Here is a 23,481-nt window from a genome sequence, read left to right as displayed (position 1 = left end):
AAATATCCAGAACAGGCAAATCCATTGAGAGAAAAAGTAGATCAGTGGTTGCTTGGGGCTGAGGAAATGGAAAATGAAGAACAGCTGTTAATCAGTATGAAGTTTCTTTTTGGAGTAATGAAAATGTTCTAAAATTTATTACGGTGATGTTTGCACAATTCTGTGAATATGACAAAAATTTAAAGAAACAAAAAGAGAGAGATCTAAAAAAAAAAGTAAAAGACAAACCAATCTGCATTGTTTAAACCTTATTTAGACCCTGAGATTTTAGACCATAGGGAATTCTCTAGTAGTCCGGTAGCTAGGACTCAGCATTCCACTGCAGGGGCGGGTTCAATCCCTGGTCGGGGATCTAAGTTCCTGCAAGTAGCGCTGCTTGGCCCCCTCTTCCAAAAAAAATACTATAAAATAAAATTATAAGACAATCATGGCAATTTGAACATTGAATATCTAATATTAATGAATCACCGCTTATTTCTCAGAGGTATGATAATGGAATTGTGTTTTTTAAAAAGGATCCCTATAGCTTAGAGATACATATTTTAGAAAAACTTACAGATGAAATGATACAGTATCTTGGACTTGCTTCAGAATAAACTGGGGAGGAAGGCAGGTAGTAGATAGGTATGTGGGTGAAATGGTCATGAGGTTGTAACGGTTCATTAGACTATTCTTACCACTTTTTCTTTTGCCTTGAAATTTTCTTAAATTAAAAAAAAAAGAACAGAAGACAGGAAACAGTTCCATGCCACATTTTTTTATGTCCCAATTAATCCCATGGGTGAAAAACACTTTGGACTTTCCCTTCCAATCATCAGCAACAACTTTTTCTGCCTCAGTTACAATCTTTCCAAAAGAAGACTTTCATCCTTAATGCTGTTTCCTAAAAAAAAAATCATGTGTTAGTTTCATTCTATAATTTGTTTAATCTTAAACCTAATGGGGTTTTTCAACTGAATTTTAAATTTTCTTTAGTTTTGATACTAAGTTGCTCCTTGAAGGTTACATTGGTCTGCTTCCCTTGGCTTGTCAATTTCACTGGCTCTCACAATGTAGGCAGCAGAGAGAATGGTACAGGATTGACAGTCTAAGGTGGAGGCACCATGCTCACATAAAAAGGAAGAGATTTCCAGGGCTACTTAGCCCCAGCCCTTGTCCCAGAAGGGAAGCCAGAAAACAACCCGAACTGAACCCCACAGGGTCCTTACAGAAACAATAATAGCAGCTCCGAGCTCCTTACCATGTGAGAAGCACAGTACCAATCACTTTACCTGAGTAATGTTATTTAGTCACTGCAACAAGCCTAAGAGTCAGGTGCTATTATTTATCCTCATTTTGCCGAGACTTCCAGAATGTTCAAGCACCTTGCTCTAAATCATATGGCTTTCTGTGGCAAACCTGGGATTTGAACCCAAGCTGTCTGCCCCCAGGGTCTGCACTTATCCCAGGCTACATTACCTCCTGGATGAACTCATCACATCTTTGTTGTGGTATCACTAAAGTTCAAGGACCAGAAACCCTTAAGTAGACCAAAAATCATCTGACAACAGAAGCTGGACTACCTCCCAGGAAAATGCCCCTCCCAAGCTCCCGCAACAGCATCATCAATTTCACAAACTTTATTCATGAATAGCAAAACAAAAGGCACCTAAGTTGTTGGAAATGATCCACAGAGTTAACTTAAAAGTTAAAGATGAAGAGAGACACAGGGCCTTCACTTTGCCCCGCCTCAACTTCCAGAAAAGCCTGGGTCCAAGGTCAGGGCCAGCAGCGCTGGTTGCAAGGATTCTGTAGAGGCAATTCCACAGTGAGGGGAAAACAGGCAGAAGGAGGGTAGGCGGGTCCTCCTAAGTAAATCCAGATCCCAGTCAGGGTAGCTGGGAGGCTTCCCTGAGTCACTCCCGTCTCCACATACTACACCCAGGGATGACTTAGCACCAAAACACATCAGATCTCATGAGTGGAAAGGGCTGAGAACACCCGTCCAAGCCTAGGGACTAAACTTCAGAAATGCTGAGGACAGGCTGTACACACACCCCTCCCAGCCTCCCACCAAAACCACCCAGCACTCCAGTGGAAGGGAGAGGAGTGGATGGGAAGGGCAGAGACCCCCAGATGGGCTCAACACTGGACAGCAGAGGAAGCACTGCAGGGCAGGTCAAGTGAGACCTCAAAGGAGCAGGAGAAGAAATGGAAGGAGCTGAAGAATGAAAAAATAACCAAAATGCAAGAAGCAAGGATCAGAGAGGGAAAATGAGAAACCCAACAACTGGGGACTGGGACAGCAAAGAACTGGGGGGAGACGGGAGGAGGGAACCGCAGGGTCGGGGAAGACAAAGAGGCTGGAGAACTCAGAGTCCTCTGGGAACCGAGAGCCGGGGGAACGCGGGGCACAGGGGTCAGCAAACTAAGAATGACCAGCAACATAATGGTCAGCAACATCTTTGCCCCTGCGGAGACTGGAGTGACTGGGGACAGAGGCCTCGGGAGTGGCTGGGGAGCAGGGGGACCCAGGAGTGCAATTGAGACTCAGAGGGTCGAGGAGTTAGGAGGGACTGAGGAGGTCTGAGAACTGGGGGTCCGGTAACTGCACAAGGGGGTCGGAGGATGGGCAGGGACTGAGGGATCCGGGGGACAGGTGTCCAGCAGCAGGCTGTGTAAGTGATGGACAGGGGTCAAGGGACTAGGAATGCCTGGACCCGGCACTCCAGAAAAGTGCAGTGACCAGGGGCCAGGACCTGGGCGTACAGGGGTCCGGAAACTGGGAGCGACGGGACGGGGTCCGCGAGCAAGCGGGACGCAGGGACTCGGGGGCTGGAGTGTGTAGCTGGAGCGGCGAGAGCCGGAGCGGCCGGGGCGGGTGACAGCGGCCAGGCCGCCACTCACCGCTCATGGTGCTGCTCCCCGGGCCGGTGCTTGCCGCGCCGCCACCACTGCCGCCACTGCCGCTGCCGCGCTCCAGACAGGCCGGGAGACGGCGCGCCCCGCCCCGCCTGCCGCCCCGCCCCGGAAGTGGAGCGCAGCCGCCGCGGCCCCGCCCTCCGACCCGGAAGGTAAACTTGGGCACCCGCGCGAGGTGGCCAGACTGAGGCGCGGCTTGCTGTGCCGAGAGGCTGCAGGACTCCCGGGGCAGTCGTAAACACACCGGCTGGGACGCCTCGTGCGTGGTTCGCTAGTCCCCGGATGCGGTGGAGACCGACTGGGACGCCTCCCCGCCAGCCTGAGTTCACACCCCTGTGGGGGAGCCAGGCGGGAAGGTGGCTACGAGAGCCTTAGGAGCGGAAAGGGGAAATTAAAAAAGAGGAATGGGCCAAAGCTTGGGGACAAGGGAGATGGGAAGTCCCTGGGGACCTCTCTATGCAGATGACTTTAGAGTCCTGGATGGTAAGAGGAAGGCGGCCCGGGAAGATCTGCAAGAAGGGTGTTCCGGAAGGAACCTCCTGCCTGGATGGGTTGCCTGGAGCCAAAGGGTGAGCAAGAAAAGGGTTTTGAGAGAGGAGATGGAAGATGTGGGTCATAGGGGTTGGGCTTTTCTGCCTCACTCTAAGGAGGTGAAAGTGAAAGCCGCTCAGTCGTGTCTGACTCTTTGGGAGCCCATGGACTTTAGCGCCAGGCTCCTCTGTCCATGGGGATTATCCACGGAAGAATACTGGAGTGGGTAACTGTTCCCTTCTCCAGGAGATCTTCCCAACCCAGGGATCAAACCCAGCGCTCCCGCAATGCAGGCGAATTCTTTACCGTCTGAGCCACCAGGGAAGGGAGGTAGGGAGTGGGAAATCATTACAGGAGTTTAAGCAGAGGACTTGGACTGCAAGGAGATCCAACCAGTCCATCTTAAAGGAAATCAGTCCTGAATATTCATTGGAAGGACTGATGTTGAACCTGAAACTCCAATATTTCGGCCACCTGATGTGAAAAACTGACTCATTGGAAAAGACCCTGATGCTGGGAAAGATTGAAGGCAGGAGGAGAAGGGAATGACAGAGGATGAGATGGTTGGATGGCATCACCGACGCAATGGACATGAGTTTGAGTAGGCTTCTCGAGTTGGGGATGGACAGGGAGGCCTAGGGTGCTGCAGTCCACAGGGTCACAAAGAGTCAGACAGGTCTGAGTGATTGAACTGAACTGAACTGAAGCAGAGGACACAATCTTAAGGAGATTTTAAGATGATTCCTCTTCCTGGTTTGAGAATGAACTGTAGTGAGTGGGTCAGGGTGGAAGAGAGGGCTGCTGGTTAGAGGGGCACTGCAGTTGTTCAGCAAAAAGTGTGGTGCCTGAGGCTAGGGTGGTAGCAGTGGCTTGAATGTGGATGGGTAGTGTTTGAAAAGTTGTTACTGCCCCGTTTTACAGATAAGAGAAAGAGGGCTCAGAAAGGGTGAAAAAGCATTTTCCCAACTCCTTTGTCCCAAGAAAAAGAAAGTGAAAGTGTTAATCGCTTAGTCCTGTCGGACTCTTTGCGATCCAGTGGACTGTAGCCCTCCAAACATTTTACACCACAACCCAGCACACAAATGCATACATTTAAGAAGCTATTTAACAAAATTCTGCAGGGAATGTATTCTCTTCGATTTTTTTTTTTTTTTTTCCCAGTGTTGCCTGAGGACGATTGATCCACTCCCAAGACTTGATCCACAAAACACTGAACTGAGGCCCCATGGGGAAATAGGGCCCCCTGTGTGTGACCTACAGCCCCGTGTGACCTACAACCCCGTGGTCTTCTGCTATTACCTTGCTTCTCTACACATCTTCTCTGGCCCCTAGGAATTTACCTTGTGGATTCAGCAGAGGTTGAGAGATCTTTAGAAGGATGCTCTCTCTGCAGCACTGTTTATAATAGAAAGTGGAAAGCACCAAAGCCAGGTTAGAGAATAGCTAAGCAAATCATGGCCCACTTCACAGTTTTGAAAATGCTAATTATAAAGGTAATGGAAACACAAGGAAAGGCCACAGATAATACAGTAATTTTAAAAAGCCGCATGCAAAATGGTCTGTACGCTATGATTACAACTGTGTCAAAATACAGTCATGTGTAGGGACTGCGATAGAATGTAGAAATTCTTGTGTTGGGGAATTCTTGAAAATTCTTTGGCTGTTAAGGTGGGTTTTTTTCCCATGTTCAAAATTGTGCTTTACAGTTGTTGCTAATTTGTTACTCTAGGTAGAGCCTCAATGTGCCTGAATCCCTTCTCTTCCCCCAGAAAGTCTAGGTTAGGTCTGTCTGCCTCTGTAACTTTGCTGAGACACCACATACCTGATTCACGGAGTTGTCAGGAAGTGATGCACCTTCTTACAGGGCCCTGAACTTTGTCTTCTTGGCACTTGAGACGGGATATGTTATTGAACATGTACGTGTACTTCACATCCTCCACCACCAGCTACTCCCTTTAAGTACGGTAATTCCTTCCTCCTGAGACTTAGCCCGGTAGTGGAGAACCAAAAATCAAAAGCCTAAGGTCAATAGCATTTCTGGGCTTTGGGAAAAATCTAAACTCATTGAGGGGAATGGAGCAGTAAGGAGAGAAGGAAGAAGGGCTGTGAGAAGCTAGGAGGAATATTCCCAGGCCATATAACAAAGAGTGTCTGCCTGCGCTCAGAGAAACTAGACCTCAAAGCACTAATAAAAACCACGATTGCGATGGAACTAACACAAAGTACTTATCATGAACCAGAAACTTATCATGGGAAAAAAATAAATAATAAATGTACGTGTGTGTATATTTTCATTTAATCTTCAAAACAATGTTATAAGTAGATACTGTCATGATCCCCATTTTACAGATGGGGAGACTGAAACAGGGAGTGGTTAACTGTCTCAATCACTCAGTGTCTATAACTTCCTAGTAACAGAGTCAGGATTCAAACTCAAAGAGCCAGTGTCTTCACCACTATGTTGTACCATCTATGGCCCTCAAGGCCCTGGAATGGAGCCATGATGGGCCCCAGGTAGGTAGAAATGTCTCACCAAGTTTCTCCGTATCCCAAACCCAACACAAAAGCCACAAAGCCCCAAGACCTCGAGGTTCTCTGATGTAGTGCTAATGGGCATTATCTTAAGAAGGATCAAAGTCAACAGACACCAGAGGGCATTGCCTGTTTCCATAACACCCCAGGATCTTTGCACAACCCAAGGAAGGCAACCCTCTCCCAATAATGGGTAACCCAATGAGATGAGAAACTCAGAAATGGAATTAAATTGATGTGAGAAGAAGAAAAAGGGATAGATCAGGAAGTCTGGGTTTCACTTTGGCTCTTCATTTACCGTCTATGTGACCCTTGCTCCGACTCCCTTTCTGTCATCATGTGTAACAAGGAGATAGTAATGATCCACCTACCTTGTGATTTGTTGTGTACATTAAATGCCTTAGTACAGGTAAAGCACTTGGAACAACCCTGGCACATTAGAAAGGCTAAATAAATGCTATCTGTCATTATTACTTCCTGTGTTAACTACAAAAATGATGCTGAGTACACCTTTATCACAGTTTGCAGCTACATGTTCATTTATACGATTATAATAATGCCTGTATGACTCCATGAAGCTGAAAGCTCCCAAAGTCAGGAACCAGTCATGCGCTGCACACCGAAGCAGGGTGGTGACTCCAGGCTTCTCCTATATACAGAGAGTACATTGGATCACCTTGCTTTCTTTTAACAATAAAGAGAGAAATCCAGTCTATCCTGAAATGTACGTGCGCATGTGTAGGAGAGAAGCTGCCTAACCATAGAAATATGTGACTGTGGGATCTACACATTGCGGTGCTTTTTTTGTTTTTTTCAGTGAGTCAATTTAATCATGAAACCAAGGAAGTTTCCAGAGTTAAGCTCCCAACAATAAGGTAGAAAAACATAGCTAACATAAAGATTTTCCAGAATTAGAGGATGGAAAGCCATATCATCCGCTGATAAGTACAATCATCTTAAAGAGATCTGAGACACCATCCTTCCCTTAGGACAAAGATTTTCCAAATAACTCTATACCATTAACATGGTTAATTATCTGGTATAAATTGACTTCTCCATCCCCGTGACACTGGAGGCAGCGAGCAGACTGCTGCAGTACTCATTTGTTTTCGTGGTGACAAGAATGGTCGCGCCTTCCTCCATGGCTGGAAGGGGGAAGAAATGGTCAGAATCGACCTTCGGTTTGCTCCTGACACAGTCTTCGCACGTACATTCTTCTACTGTGTACCCCAGGCCTCTCGAAAGAAGAGGTTCAGCCACGATGGTGCTGTTATTGCTAACATCCAGATCTGCGTTAGCATTCTTCTGGAGAACCGCTCCTGATTGCACAAAAACAGAACCGTTATCCTAAACCTTTCAGGCTGCTTGGTTGTGCCACACTTAGCAACATGCATCAGGGATCAAAGCTACAGGAGACAAAAGTCTTTCCCCAAAAAAGCAGGCCTTACACCCCAGGTCATGAGCTGAAAGACCATGGGCCATGTTGGGTTCAAAGACATGCTCACTTTAGGGCACACAGTATTTTTAAAGTGTTTGCTTATCTGTTTTATTATGTTGGCCCATGTTTGAAAATCAAGAGATTTTACATACAAATCTAGACAACTGGTCTCTCTTTTTTGTGGCCACACCTCATGGCTTGGGGGTGCTTCCCAGGTGGTTTAGCGGTAAATAATCCGCCTGCACTGCAGGAGACACAGAGACACAGTTTCAATCCCTGGGTCAGGAAGATCCACTGGAGGAGGAAATGGCAACCCACTCCAGTATTCTTGCCTGGAGAATCCCACCAACAGAGGAGCCTGGTGGGCTACAGTCCATAGGGTCACAAAGTCCAAAGGGTCGCAGAATTTCCCCCACCAGGGATCAAAGTCGTACCCCCTGCAGTGGAAGTGCAGAGTCTTAACCAGAGGACCACCCTGGAAGTCCCTCTTTTAGTTTATTTTTTTTTAAAGACAACAAAATGTGGCCAGTGGGAACTGACATTCCTACAAGAAAACACTTGGGAGTCAAGAGCCTTTGTCTCCTTCAAGCTGGGCACGCGCTCCCCTATCACCGAACCTCCAGTGACCCACTACATTCATTTCTGATCCACTTGGCCCTTGGATGCATTAAGATACCGACCCTTTTTACAATTGTGAAATGACAGATCAGCGTGTGTTACAGCATACCAGAATGAGTCTTGGGTGACACTTTACAATTCAAAGTAAAGATGTTTCTCTTACAAAGCATTGGGCAGATTACTTTTTTTTTTTTTTAATGAATCTTTCATAATCCCATAAAGGAGTCTCTGTTGTGTCCCCATTACACGCCTGTGCAGGCATGTTTTAATACTTTCCCAACATTACATGGTATACCTCCATCTTCCAAAATGTCACACTTAAAGTCACTCCCCACCTGTCTCTCAGGCCCCAGGCAAAAAAAGAGAAATGAGTAAATGATATGGAACAGTCATCTTCCTCTCCTTTCTGCACTAGAAAGCAGATGAAATGTTGCCTTATAGACTATGCACGGAAAATACACACATAAAGAAACAGAGCAATGACTGAAAGCAGTCTAGAAATTAGATCATGGGCAAAGGTGCTGAAAGATTTTTCTTTTAAGAAACTCTTCAGCAGAACATTCACTTCCCTGGGACTGATTCCCTACTGCTTAATAAAGACCTTTGAGATGATTGCTTAAATAATCCAGGAGCAATTGGTATTCATTTCTAGCTTTTTTTCAGCAGTAGACTGTTCATCTGAGCAAACAACACTTGTATTTGTATAAAAATACGGCCACCAATCTTGTCAAATACATTTTTTTCATATAGTACCAGACCTGGCTGGCTATTTCTGATAGTGTGATGTTTAATCAACGTGCTGACTTTGGTCAAAGAGATGGATGTTTCCCAAAGAGGCCTCAGTACTTCAAAAGAGTAAATACCAGAGGAAGAATGTTGAGGAAGGCTGATATGGTACGATATCAACAAAGAAGGTGTAAACATCGGAAAGGAAGCTCCCTTCTCCCAAGTTCATTTAACCCAATTGTCATGTAACATACTCAAAAGGGCACTTACCGGATGAGATACACAACATGAAAGAAGAAAAGGAATTGAAATTCACAATAGCCACCTCTTGGAAAGAGATTTCAAAGATCAACCATCAAACCAACCTGTGTTTTTAAGTTTGTCCTTTAATGGTTCGGAGCTCATCTTCCTTAGCAAGAACATCAATACGAAAACTGTCAAGGAAACTATCAAGCTTAGGCCCAAACAGGTCCAGAGAAATGTATTTGTTCCTTTCACTGAATCAAAAGAACGTCAGAGAGAGAATGAACTTGATAACATAATATTCACATCAGGTAAAGGTTATTTGCCATCCAGTTCCCCTAATTCCTCAGCTTTGACTTTTAAATTCTAAGTTAATACTTAATTAGGAGAGATGATAAAAATCTATGTTGCGAAGATTGCAGAATAAAATAGAGTTGAGTTCTGAAAAAGTATCCATTCCTGTTGGCATTTAAATGATTGCCTTATTTTCTTTCTCTTTTTGATTCAGAAAATCTCACCACCTTCCCCATAATGTTTCTTCTTTGAATAAATAGTCAACTCCAGTAATCTTGGGCTTCCCTGGGGGCTCAGACGGTAAAGAATCCACCTGCAACGTGGGAGACCTGGGCTGGGGAGATTCCCATGGAGGAAGGCATGGCAACCCACTCCAGTATTCTTGCCTGGAGAATCCCCATGGATAGAGGAGCCTGGTGGGTTACAGTCCATAGTGTCACAAAGGGTTGGACACAGCAAGGACACACACACACAGACACACACACACACACAGACACACACACACACACACACAGCAAATACTTCACACCAGTGAGTAATCATTCAAACAGGATTACTTACTTGTGTTACAATAATGCTGACATATTACAGGAGGGGTATTAGGGCATCGAAGTTGACACGATATGCAAGAATTCAGCAATCTGTCAAAATATTCATTTGGGGAGCACCGCTGAGCCATCTGGAACTGGATCACAAAAAGAAACAAGGAAACCGCAGAAAGAACAGCATGGAAGGACAAGTAAACTCTTGTTGAGAATTCCCCAGCAAATGTAGTGACAACAGCCAGAATGTCGAGGGAAAAAACAGAACTTCACATTGAAGATTTGGTTCTTAAGGGGGCTGACTCTTTGTACTGTGGCTAAGGATTTGAATACCAACACTAATTCCAGTTTCTAAGTTTGAGGCTTGAGTTAAGTAAGAGAGGGGGTATATGCAGCAAGAGCAAACCATACTTGAAACAGAAACTGCTTATTTATAGAGGAAATTTCCCAGGCAGGTGACAATTGTGGCATTGTCAACAAGCCTGAGGCACCAAGCAGAAGGTTCAGTAACCATTTCTGGAGCATCTGTTCTCTGAGCTGTGCTGTGTGATGGGCCCCAAGGAGAGAGATAAGACAAGGTCTGAGCCACTGAAGAACTTAAAATCTAACAGAGGAGACAGTGTGCATGCGTGTTTAGTCACTCAGTGTCAAACTCTTTGCGATCCTTTGGACTGGAGCCCACCAGGCTCCTCTGTCCATAGGATTTTTCAGGCAAGAATACTGGAGTGGGTTGCCATTTCTTAGAGGAGATAGAAATGCACTCAAATAACCACAAAGTATAGTGGGAAGAGAGAATGTGAGAGGGGGAGACTTCCCTGGTGATCTCGTGATTAAGACTCCATGTGCCCAATGCCGGGGGCCCGGGTTCGATCTCTGTTCAGGGAACTAGATCCCACCTGCTGCAACCGAGCATTCACTTGCTGCAACTAAAGATTCTGCTGAAACTAAGACCGTGAAGCCAAAGGAACAATTTGATGAAGCCAAATGAACAATTTTTTTTTTTTTAAGAAAAAAGGAGTATGAAGCACGACTACCAAGTTTTAAACCTAGGAAGAATCCCAGAATTCCGACAAATAGAGACTTCTAGGGTAAAAGAGGCAACTTCTATTTTTACTTCTAGGGTAAAATAGGTTAAAAAAAAAAAGAGGTAGGTAAAAGAGGGCTAGAGGAAGACATATTTGGGACATAATAATAATATATGACTATTAATATAATGCTTTTGAACTGTGGTGCCGGAGAAGACTCTCGAGAGTTCCTTGGACAGCATGGAAATCAAACCAGTCAATCCTGAAAGAAATCAACACTGAATATTCATTGGAAGGACTGATGCTGAAGCCGAAGCTCCAGTACTTTGGCCATCTGATGTGAAGAGTCAACTCATTGGAAAAGACCCTGATGCTGGGAAAGACTGAGGGCAGGAGAAGAAAGGGGTGGCAAAAGATGAGATGGTTGGATAGTATCACTGACTCAATGGAGATAAATTTGAGCAAACTCTGGGAGTCGGACATGACTTAGTGACTGAACTACAACAATAAACTAACATAATATTATAACATATGTCTATGTTATGCCTATATTCCACTGTTGAACGTCTATCCAATGTCTATGTTCCACTGTTGAAAACTTTGAAAAAACAGTTGGGCATATAGCAAAATTACCCATAGTCATAGCATACAGAAACAGTCACCGTTAATATTGGGGTGTATAAAGCAGAATTTGCAAACAGGCCCACCAGTGTGTTCTTTGTCTGTTTTCACTTTCTATTGGAGTATAGTTGATTTATGATGTTGTATTATACAAAGTGATTCAGTTATACATATTCTCATACCTATTCTTTTTCATACTCTTTTCCCATATGGGTTATGACAGAGTCGAGTCCCCCATGCTATTGCCAATGTGTTCTGTTTAGCCAATTCGTGATATAGATCTTTCTGGAAGGATTTCTGTAGGTGGCCAGATTGATTGATTGATTCATGTAGCACATTCTTCCTTTTACATAAATGGAATTGCATGTGTTTGCATTTAACCATACTGAGAGATACCCATATGGAAATGTCCCAAAAACTCAGTCAGAAATACAGGACTCAAGTAAACTGCTAGGACCCGAAAAATCTCAGATTAAGGGCAGTGCCTATCTCTAGAGGGCAGAAAGGGGGCAAAAGAGGCTTCACCTATATTGGTCACATTTTATTAAGCTGAATGGTAGACAAATTGACAGTTTCTGTGTTATTCTTTTGTTTTATTTTGGTTATTCTTTACACTTTTTGATATGAAAACAATGATAAAATAAAATGCAAGAATTAAAAAGAACACACTTTTTTTTTTTTTTTTTTTTAATGAAGGGCTTGAGCCTAGAGGAAAGTTTGAACTTAGATTGATCAAATCTCACATTCCTCCAGAGGTGAGGTCAACGGGTGTGATAGCCTGGGTGGGACAACCAAGAGCTGAAAGGGCTGGCCCAGCAGGTCCTACGCCTTCAGACTCCTGCCAAACAGTGACCCTGGGAGACAGGAAAGGACACAGGAAAAGCATGATTAGAGATAGGCCAGGACAAAGGTTATCTCTCCTATCAGCTGAGCAAGGAGAGTTTCAGAGAAGGATAGGAAATGGGATCAAATTCTGTGGAAAAGTCAGAGTTGATACAGTAGGGAAGGGGTCACTGGTGGCCTTTGAGTCGATCAGTCAGTATATTGAGGGTACTTAAGGAGCAGAGAGAAAGAGGAAGTGGCTAAACTAGGCCATGCTGGGGAAGTCTGGTGGAAAGCACTGCTGTTTCTGACAGATGTACTGGCTCAGGTGCCTGAAGTACTATGCAGAAAGATGTTCACTGCAGCATCATTTGTAGTCACACGAGCCTGTCCGTCATGAGGAACCTCACAGTAGAATACTATGCAACCATGCAAAGAATTCAATACTATGCAAAGAATGAAACCAATGCCCTCTGATGTGAACAGTACATCACTAAGTGGAAAATGCAAAGTACTGAAGAGTGTGTTTTCAAATCTTCTTTGTTGTGTTTACAAATAAAATATGTAATATTTTTAAAATATTTTTAAAAGTAAAATTTAAAAAGACAAACAAAAAAATAAAATATGTAGGGTCTGCTGCTGCTAAGTCACTTCAGTCGTGTCTGACCCTGTGCGACCCCATAGACAGCAGCCCACCAGGCTCCCCCATCCCTGGGATTCTCCAGGCAAGAACACTGGAGTGGGTTGCCATTTCCTTCTCCAATGCATGAAAGGGAAAAGTGAAAGTGAAGTCGCTCAATCGTGTCTGATTCTTCGCGACCCCATGGACTGCAGCCTACCAGGCTCCTCCATCCATGGGATTTTCTAGGCAAGAGTACTGGAGTGGGGTGCCATTGCCTTCTCCATGTAGGGTCTATATAGAGATATAAACATACACTACATCCGCAAAGATGCTCAGGAGACAGTAATCATTGCCTCCGGCAAGACACAAAAAGTCCAGGGTGGAAAAACAAATTTACTTTTCATTGAAAAATTTTGGTACTGTGTGAATAATTATTTTTAATAGTAATGATTATTTTTTCAATAGAATCATTTTTTAAAGGGTGCTCTATTAGTCCATTCAGGCTACTATAAAAAATACCATAGACTGGATGGCTTATGAACAACAAAACTATATTTCTCCCAACTTTGAAGGCCAGGCACTCCAAGATAAAGGTGTCAGCAGATTTGGTGTCTGGTGAGAGCCCACACACAACGAGCTGTCTTCTCACTAATTCTGCCTATAGTAGCTGAGGAGCTTGGAGGAGGGAAAAGAGTAGAGTAAAAGGAAAGTTACCCAAAGATGAAGATCATAGTCTAAAGAGGAAAGAATAAAGATTAAAGATGTCGGACCAGGATGGGCAGAGTCTGAGACAGTGTGAGGGCCAAAGCACCCTCACTGGGACTTACAAGCGATGAAGGCCTCCAGGGGTTGTTCTTTTTCTCTTTTTAAGTATTTATTTATCACTGATTCAATGGACATGAATTTGAGCCAACTCTGGGAGACAGTGAAGGACAGGGAAGGAAGCTGGCGTGCTGCAGTCCAGGGGCTCACAAAGAGTCTGGCACGACCTGGCAGTTGAACAACAACAATAATTTATTTATTCGGCTGCACCAAGTCTTAGTTGCAGCACACAGGATCTTTTTCAGTTGCGCCACACACTCTTAGTTGCCTCATGTGGGATCTAGTTCCCTGACCAGGGATTGAACCTGTGTCCCCTGCATTGGGAGCACAGAGTCTTTGCCCCTGGACTGCCAGGGAAGTCCCTGAAGAGGTTGTTCTTAATCCCTTGTAGGCCTCAAACATCCTGGAGAAGCCCAAGAATGGCTCCATCCTCAGATAGGTCATGGCAATCACCTCCTGACCAGTTGCCAAGCATCTCAGATGCGCTGGGTGGACTCCTGGGAACCAGGCTGGGGATCTTCATCTTACAGCACACTATCTCCCCAAAAGCATCTTTCTCCAAGTCATTTCAAGCTTGAACCAGAGAGAGCAGAACTTGCAGCTGTATCCCATCAGTGGATGGGCAGCCCAGAGAGGAGGGTAATGCCAGCCTGCTGAGGCTCCCCAGGGCAGCTCCCCTTCCCCAGGTTTGCTGTTCAGCTTGCTCTGACTTTGTGGGGGAAACCCATGATCCTTCCAATAAAGCTCCCTTTTGGCTTATGTTAGCCAGAGTCAGTTTGCATTGATTGCTAATAATCCAAACATAAAATCCTTAACCATAGTCACCCATTCTTAACTGATTCCTCCACTCTTGCTTGAAATGTCCAGAACAGACACTGACTGAGGTAAGCTGTGCCTTCCCCTTTGCTCCTCAGGATAAGGGGGACTAGTATAACATCTCCCAATTGCAAGGAAAATTCCACTCAATTAAAAGATCCTTTTCCCAAATTACTAAACAACTAGCAAGTTTTCACAGCAGAACACGTGAATTCTGGCATCTTTGGGTCAGCTGATTCTCCTCCATGACAGCAAAGGCGATGGGGAAACGTAGACAGAGATAAGGGATTGGGAGATGTTATGTTAGTCAGGACTCTTCCCATAGAAATGATATAAAAACTTAAGTTCAAAAAGAATTTACTAGTATTATAGCTGAAAAGTATAGTAGCTGAAGTGTCTCTCTGTCAGTTGCCTCATCAATGCCATCTTCTGAGTCTTGGCTCCATTCCTAGATCTTTCCCTCATGGTCACAAGGGAGCTGCACCACTTCCAGCCCTCACACACTCACGCTTTCTAAACCCTCCTTACTCGTCTCTTCTGTTCCCATGATATTCAATATTTTACCTTCCAAATCTGTATATTCAACTCCAGCCCTGACCCTGAGATCCAGACCCATCTACTAACTGCCTACTTGATACATCCATTTCAAAGTTTAAGAAGTATCCTAATGCAGGGGGCCCAGGTTTGATCCCTGGTCAGGGAACAAGATCCCACATGTTGCAACAACAACTGAAGATGCAGTGTGCTGCAACTGAGACCCGGCACAGCCAAACAAATACATATTTTTTTAAAGATGTATCTCAAACTTTATTAAAGTGCTGGATTCTTCAAAAGGGGGAGGGCGTGTATGCTGCCTTTTCAAACCTACGTGGTCACTGAATCTCTTTTTTGAAGGATCACCTATGAAAATTTAGGAATAAATGTTTTGTGAATATGATTTGGGAAAAGTCAGGCCCGATTATCTCTACAATTCTCTCTAGTCCGCAAAGACTGTGATTTGGGGGTTTAGCAAAACAATAAAACAGAAGTAAATAGTATGTTTTAACAATAAGGATTTTTTTTTTTTAAGTTTCCTGAAAAAGTTTGTAGATGTAATAACATCACCAAAAGAGTGCTGGGTCTGACCTCACTTTACACAGAGAAAACAGGGAGGAAAACCAATCCGAGTCGATATCAAGCTTCAGCAGTCACTCAACGCTCTAAAGAAGCGAAAAGACGCTGCCTCAAACTCTAAAGCCATTAGCGTGTTATGTTAAGTATAACTGACTAGTATAACAGCTCCCAACTACAAGGAAAATCCACTCAATTAAAAGATTCTTTTCCCAAATTACTAAACGACTAGCAAGTTTTAACAGCAGAACACGCTGACCTTTAGCTCTTAACTCCAAACCAACAGTACACAAGTTTTTCCAAGGATTTTAGTAGATTTCTCTAGACTTATGTTTGTCAGGGTTCCCCAGGGAAACAGAACGACCAGGATGTATATATAGAGAGAAAGAGATTTACTATAAGAAAGTGGTTCACAAAGGAGGCTGAAAAGTCCTAAGATGTGCAGTTGGCAAGCTGGGGACCCAGGAAAATCAACAGTGATGGTGTCGTTTCAGTCTGAGTTTAAAGTTCCAGCTCAAGAACCAGCAGGCTCCAGACCCAAAAAGAGCTGATGTTTCAGCTTGAGTCCAAAGGCAGGAAAAGACTGGGGTCCCAGCTCAGCAGGCAGGCAGACCTTCAACTCTTTGGACGAGGGCAATCTGCTTAACTCAGTATACTCATTCAGATGCTGTGCCGTGCTAAGTTGCTTCAGTCATGTCCGACTCTTTGCAACCCCATGGACTGTAGCCCGCCAGGCTCCTCTGTCCATGGGGTTTCTCAGGCAAGAATACTGGAGTGGGTAGCCGTTCCCTTCTCCAGGGGATCTTCCTGACCCAGGGATCGAACCCGAGTCTCCAGCATTACAAGCAGATTCTTTATCATCTGAGGCACCAGGGAAGCCCCACTTGGATGTTAATAAATCCAAAAACACCCACGCAGACCCACCCAGAATAACGTTTGACCAAGTATCTGGGCACCCCTTGGCCCTTCAAACTGACGCACAAAATTCACCATCACAAGGCCCTGGACAAGGGACTTCATTGGTGGTCTAGTGGCTAAGACTCCACGCACCCAATTCAGGGGGCCCAGGGTTCACCCCCCTGGTCAGACAACTAGACCCCACATGCTGCAACTAAAAGACCCTGAATGCTGCAACTAAGACCTGGCACAGCCAAAATAAATAAATAATACATATTTTAAAAAACAAAAACCAAGGCCTTTCGTTAAGGGAAACACACGGACGGAAACTGCCCACTCTGACCAGGCACCATAGTATCCATTTCCGTGAGTTATTTTACGACAGGAGGTCCTGGTAAGGAACATGGAACTAATAAGCCACCACCAACCGGATGAGTTCGAGAAAGCACAAAAGGAGACGCCATGTGTCTTACCCCCTCTAAGAATCCTTTCTGTTGCAACCTATCTTGGCTGAGCAAGGCATACGCCACCAGGAAAGACCCTGAGTCAGAGTGATTGGCCAAAGACAACCCAGAAACTAATCCCATCACCATACTGCAGACTGCAAGCCACGTGGCCCAGGAGTTCTCCTGGGTTCCCTGACCCTCCTGCTCTCCACCCAGGGAGCCCCTTCCCAATGAAGTCTCTTGCTTTTTCAGCACATGTGTCTCCTTGGCCAATTCATTTCTGAGTGTTAGACAAGAGCCTGCTCTCAGGCCCTGGTAGGGGTTCCCCTTCCAGCCACACCTTGACTGCACACCCAGTCCTTGCCTTCTGTTGACCACCTTGAGTAACCTCTGTGCTCTGTCGTCCTATGTCCCCCAGGTTTCTCTGGGAGCTGTGTCTCCCAGCACCCCCACACGGTTCCAGGGCAGAGTTGACCCACAGAGGAGCATGCATGAGACTGGGAAAGAGCGTAGGAAGTGGCAGCTTCCTATTCTCCAAAGGATATCATTGTCACATGCAGTGATGGATGGTAAGACGCCTCATGGGTTCAGGCACATCTTCATTCTCCTTTGCTTTGCATTTAGCTCTTCTTCCCACCTGATGCCCTGCTGACCAACAGTGGCCCTAGCCCCGCCATTTTGCCATTAGCTTACCTGTTGATTCACAGAGGCGGGGCCGCACAGAGGCAACCTAAACAAATCTCACAAGCTCCCTCTCACAGCGCCATGTTAGCAACTGGACGTTCCTGACTCCTCAGATCAGCCGGTCAGTGATTCCTCTGGTCCTCAGCTCCCCAGCTCCCTCCACAACTATGGAAGTTCTGATTTCTACAATACGTCCCAGATGCTCTACTCACGGTGGCTCAGCTCCCATGACCATCCCTGACTGATATACCTCTTTATTCTTGCTGTTGAAATATCCACCCAGGGACTTCCCTGGTGGTCCAGTGGTTAAGAATCCGCCTTCCAGTGTGGGAGATGCAGGTTGGATCCTTGGTCAGGGAATTCAGATTCCACATGGGGCAGGGTCTGAGTGTTCTGGAGCTCACACGCTGCAGTGAAAGACTATGCTGCAACTACGACCTGACACAGCCAAATGAATAAATGTTTAAAAGAAAGAGAGATTCTCTCAGAACTGTCCAGAATCCTGCCTGCACAGTGGCACATTATGATTAAGGCACAAGCTTTGGAGCCAGAAAAATCTGAAGCCCAGCCCCACCACAATGTAACCTCTCTGAGCCTCAAATTCCTTATCTATAGAAATGTCCTTGATAATATATCAACTTCGTGGAACTGTTGCAAAGATTAAGTAAGATGATTTCTAGAACACTTACGTCTATGTGCAAAAAATTTATGAGCACAGTTTCAAGCCCAGAGTAAGTGCTCAGCAAATTTTAGTGATTTTGTTATTATTTTTTTCTTTTTAGAAGCCCAGAGCTAATCAACTTCTGGGAAGGTTGTACGTCCCAAGGCTGGCTAGAGCAGTATAACCAGGAGGAGACCCCATATAAATGTTGCTGTTGTTCAGTCGCTAAGTTGTGTCCAACTCTTTGCGGCCCCATGGACTGCAGCACACCAGGCTTCCCTGTCTCTCACTATCTCCCAGAGTTGGCTCAAACTCATGTCCGCTGAGTCAGTGATGCCATCCAACCATCTCATCCTCAGTTGCCCCCTTCTCCTCTTGCCCTCAATTTTTCCTAGCATCAGGGCCTTTTCCAATGAGTCAGCTCTTTGCATCAGGTGGCCAAAGTATTTCAGCTTCAGCTTCAGCATCAGTCCTTCCAATGAATATTCAGGGTTGATTTCTTTTAGGATCGACTGGTTTGATCTCCTTGCTATCCAATGGGATTCCCCAAAACTAAAGCCAGGAAAACAATATCATTCATGAATTGCTGAAATTTCAAATAAATCAATTAATTATAATAAATGCTAGAATTTCAAAGGCAGATGAAGCAAAGAGGCACTGCAAGGGTGGAGGACAGAATGTACTTACTTGAGTTTGAGAGATAGGTTAAGGCAAGGGGTTAGTACTAAAGTAATAAGTAGCAAGCAAAAGCAAGAGTTCTTTTTTTCTTTTTTAATATTTATTTATTTATTTGGCTGTTCCCGGTCTTAGCTACAGCACATGGGATCTTCAATTTTCCTTACAGCATGTGGGATCTTTAGTTACAGCATGTGGGATCTTTAGTTGCAGCATGTGGAAGCTAATTCCCTGACCAGGGATCAAACCCAGGCTTGCTGCATTGGGAGCACAGAGTCCTAGCCACAGGACCACAAGGAAAGTCCCAAGAATTCCCGTTTTATAGGATGACTGATGACTCTGCTAGCACAGAGCTAGCATAATAGCCCACAGGAAATCCACAAGTTCAGTCCAAAACCCTTACTTTTTCTCAAAGTAGAAAAACAGCTTCTAGAAATTCAAATATTGTTGCAATACTGTCAAAGGCTCAGTTCAGTTCAGCTCAGTCACTCAGTCGTGTCCAACTCTTTGCGACCCCATGAATCACAGCACGCCAGGCCTCCCTATCCATCACCAACTCCCGGAGTTCACTCAGGCTAGATACTTTTAATGTCCTTTACTTTAGTAGATGTACATGGTATTTATTATGACACTTTATTTTGATAATTATTATTTAGTGCATCCTTTTTATTAGAGAAGGTTAGACAGTTCTCATTACAGGATTTGCATTTGTATTAGGTGATCTGGAAGCAGGTTCAAGAAACAAGGTTTAGCTCTGGACTGGACGTTGACAGGTTGAGGGGTTAATTGTATAATCGGGGTATAACTATATATTAGCCAAGTTATTCCAGAAAGACAGACCCAAAAGGATATAGACAGGGCTTCCCTGTGGTCCAGTGGGTAAGAATCTGTCAGTGCAGGGGACATGAGTTTGACCCCTGGATCAGGAAGATGCTTCAAGGCAGCTATGCCCGTGCAGCACAACTACTGAGTCTGTGTTCTAATGCCTGAGAGCTGCAACTATTGAGTCCATGAGCCACAACTAGGGAAGCTCGAGTGCCCTAGAGCCTGTGCTCTGCAGCAAGAGAAGCCCACGCATCACAATTAGAGAGTGGCAGCCACTCTCCTCAACTAGAGAAAGCCCTCTTGCAGCAACGAAGACCCAGCATAGCCAATTAATACATAAATATCAAACAGAGATAGACAGACAGACAGGTATTTTAAGGAACTGTCTCATGCAGTTGTGGGGGCTGCAAGTCCAAAATCAAAGGGCAGCCTAACAGGCTAAAAATACAGGGAAGAGTTGATGTTACAGTATTGAGTCCAAAATCCAGAAAGCAAACCAGGCAGTCTGGAAATTCTAGGGTTTCCAAGTTGCAGGCTTGAGGCCAAATTTGTTGGGGGAAGAGCAGACTGAAGTCTTTGCTCTTAAGGCCTTCAACTGATTAGATGAGGCTCATGCCCATTATGGAGGGTAATCTGCTTTATTGAAAGTCCACTGATTTGAATGTTAGTCCACCTAGAAAATATCCTCATGGCAATGTCTAGACTGTGTGACTCTGGCGATCGCTGGAGCTGTGCCCAGTAATACAGTTCTCGCCTAAGCAAAAGCCAGGACTGTACTTTCTATGCCCCACTTTGAAGTCACACATAGATGAATAACTTGTTTTTGAATGTGGGCAGAAGAGACACATGTCACTCGAAGACAGGGGCCAGGGCTTAATTCAACCATGTTCTCTTTTCCTCTGCCACGTTGAATAGCAATGCCCCAGATGTTGACAGCTTCATGAGCCTGGATTCCAATGGGAGGATGACAGAAGCACAGCCCCAGAGGACCCAGGAAGGAAACTGTGATGGGCTGAATGTTTGTACCCCAGATTCATCTGCTGAAGCCCTAATTCCCAATGTGATGGTTTCTGGAGGTGAGGCCTTTGGGAGGTGATGAAGCTTAGATGAGGTCATGAGGGGGGTGGCCATTATGATGAGATTAGTGCCCTTACAAGAAGAGACACCAGGGAAACTTTCTTCTTTTTTTAAAAAAAAAGTTTTAAACTTTTTATTTTATTTTGGAATATAGCAACGAACAATATTGTGATAGGCCTTCCCTGGTGGTCCAGTGGTTAAAAATCTGCCTGCCAATGTAGGGGTCGCGGGTTCAATCCCTGGTCCAGAAAGATTCCACATACCATGGGACAATTAAGCCCATGGAAGCCACAACTACTGAAGTGCGCATGCCCTAGAGCCTGTGCTCTGCAACAACAGAAGCCACCACGAGGAGCCCGCACACCACAACTGGAGTAGCCTCTGCTGGCCACAGCTAGACAGAAGCCTGCGTGCAGAGCAAAGACTCAGGGCAGCCAGGAATACATTTAAAGAGAAAAATGCTGTGATAGGTTCAGGTGCACAGCCGAGCAACCCAGCCAAACGTGTACACGTATCCATTCTCCCCCAAACTCCCCTCCCATCCAGACTGCCACATGACGTTGAGCAGAGTTCCACCAGAGAACTTGAGAGCTCAAGTGCCACAGGAGACCACAGGGAGAAGGCAGCCGGCTGTGAGCCGGGAAGGGAGCTCTCACCAGACACCACAAATCTGGGACTGCCCAGACTTAGAATTTATTTCTAAACAATAGAAATAAATGTCTATTGTTTAATCCACCCAGCCTATGATATTTTGTGATAGCAATGCATGCATCCTGAGACATGTGGCGTGAATGAGACCTAGGTGATGTTCGTTACTGCAGCATGGCCTCGTCTACCCTGACTGATACAGCGTCCAAAGCCACAGTATTATCCATTGGACTGCACTGCCTCTTCACTACCACTGAAAACTTCTTCATGAACACTAAATATCTCCAGACAAGCTTCTGCTAGTGTTGTGGTTGTGCTGTCGCTAAGTCGTGTCCAGTCTTTTGCCCCATGCACTATATAGCCCACCAGGCTCCTCTGTCCAGGGGATTTCCCAAGCAAGAATACTGGAATGGGTTGCCATTTCTAACACTGCATTTCCCGTGTCTCCTACATTGGCAGGTGGATTCTTTACCACTGAGCCACCCAGGAAGCCCTTTGCTAGTGTACTGCAGTCCAAAAGGAAAGAAACTTCAAAAGAACACAAAACTAACAGGAACAGAAAGGAACAGCAAACATTAAGCCAGAAACACTGGCCCTCTGGCATATATCCATAAATTGCAGATGACCTGGTTTCTTCTTAAACCCGAAACAGAGCCTGGGGGAGGCTGGGCTTGTGCTAAGGAGAGCTGGAGGAGATGGAACAGCTCAGAGCCAGGATCCAATGAAGCCTCAGCACCTCTGCTGGGTAAATCCTGCGATGGCAGAGTCCCATACAAAGGCCTTCTTCCTCCTCTCTCCCTCGTACTCAGATCAGTCCCAAAGGCCTTCTTCCTCCCTCTCTCCCTCGTACTCAGATTTCTGCATCCCTCAGACACCTGTTTGCTTGTGAACATGAAAAGGCTAATTTGATTTGGGGCCAAGTCTCAAGGTTGTCTGCTAGTTTTCCAAGAACATTTCCTTTGAAGACCAGCCTCTCTGAACTCCCACCTTTTCTAACCTCTTCGGAAATGCCACCTTCTATTAGCTCTTTATAATTTCTCAAAGTGGCTTCACTCTGGTTTCCAGGGGGTCCTGACTGTTTCTAAGACTCATCATGGCAGGGAAGTCTGAATTCTTGTTTTTCAAACCAATGACTTCTCCCCATGACACTTTTTGTCTCCACTGTAAATACCAACACCCACAACATACAGAGCATGCTGACCCAGCGGGGCCTGGGTTGTTAGATGACTTGAGAAGCGGAGAAAATTCCTCCCACTCTATAAATACTGACAGAATGTCCACTTCATCCTAGGCACTGTCAGGCACCAGGATACAATGCTGAGTTCATTTTAGATGTGGTTCCTGCCCTAACAGAGTTTACAGTCTAATGGAGGACACGGGAAAAAAAAAAATTTTTTTTTAACTACCTAAAATTGAGAAAGTGATATTAAGGGAAAAGCATGGTGCTAAGAGAAAGCTGAAAAGAGGTGAGTGAGGGCCGAGGGTACAGTGGAAAGAAACTCAACTGTGAGTTGGAGGCCCTCTGAGAAGCAGTCACCAAAGTGGAATTAGATTGCGACAGGTTTTGAAGCAAAGCCCTTGTAAAGAATAGGGCTTCCCAGGTGGTGCTAGTAGCAAAGAATGCCAATGCAGGAGACATAAAAGATGAGGGTTTGATCCCTGGGTCAGGAAGATCCCCTGGAGGAGGGCATGGCAACCTACTCCAGTATTCTTGCCTGGAGAATCCTGTGGACAGAGGAGCCTGGTGGGCTACACTCCATAGGGTCGCAAGGAGTCAGACACGACTGAAGGAACTTAGCATGCACGCACTTGTGAAGAATACAAGAAAGGAGCTAAAGAAGGGGGAAGAAACTTCAGGCCATAATGCAGGTCTGATGCCACTGAAGAAGGCAAGGAAGAGACACT

General features: G+C 45.2%; 2 protein-coding genes across 5 annotated transcripts in view; both read right to left on the bottom strand.

Moving 5' to 3' along the window:
• The window catches only part of SNX29 (sorting nexin 29), a 597,448-nt gene extending 594,484 nt beyond the window's left edge, over positions 1 to 2,964 (bottom strand). For 2 of the 3 annotated variants that reach the window (XM_024984883.2, XM_059881310.1), the window contains exon 1: positions 2,887 to 2,964. Coding sequence is in view for 1 of the 3 variants with exons in the window: in NM_001076862.1 (NP_001070330.1) it covers positions 2,887 to 2,893 (7 nt within the window). In the remaining 2 variants the exon portion in view is untranslated. 3 annotated transcript variants of the gene reach the window in all.
• Positions 2,965 to 5,714: 2,750 nt separating this feature from the next.
• The window catches only part of TNFRSF17 (TNF receptor superfamily member 17), a 131,714-nt gene continuing 113,947 nt past the window's right edge, over positions 5,715 to 23,481 (bottom strand). For both annotated transcript variants that reach the window (XM_059881681.1, XM_059881682.1), the window contains 3 exons: positions 9,845 to 9,968; positions 9,112 to 9,243; positions 5,715 to 7,283 (listed from right to left, as the gene is read on the bottom strand). In XM_059881681.1, coding sequence (XP_059737664.1) covers positions 6,997 to 7,283; positions 9,112 to 9,243; positions 9,845 to 9,962 — 537 coding nt within the window. In that variant the 5' untranslated portion in view covers positions 9,963 to 9,968 and the 3' untranslated portion in view covers positions 5,715 to 6,996. The remainder of the gene's footprint in view (positions 7,284 to 9,111; positions 9,244 to 9,844; positions 9,969 to 23,481) is intronic.

Source organism: Bos taurus, chromosome 25, assembly GCF_002263795.3.
Source record: "Bos taurus isolate L1 Dominette 01449 registration number 42190680 breed Hereford chromosome 25, ARS-UCD2.0, whole genome shotgun sequence".
In the NCBI taxonomy this organism is placed as follows: domain Eukaryota; kingdom Metazoa; phylum Chordata; class Mammalia; order Artiodactyla; family Bovidae; genus Bos; species Bos taurus.
This window is presented reverse-complemented; position numbering and strand designations above follow the sequence as displayed.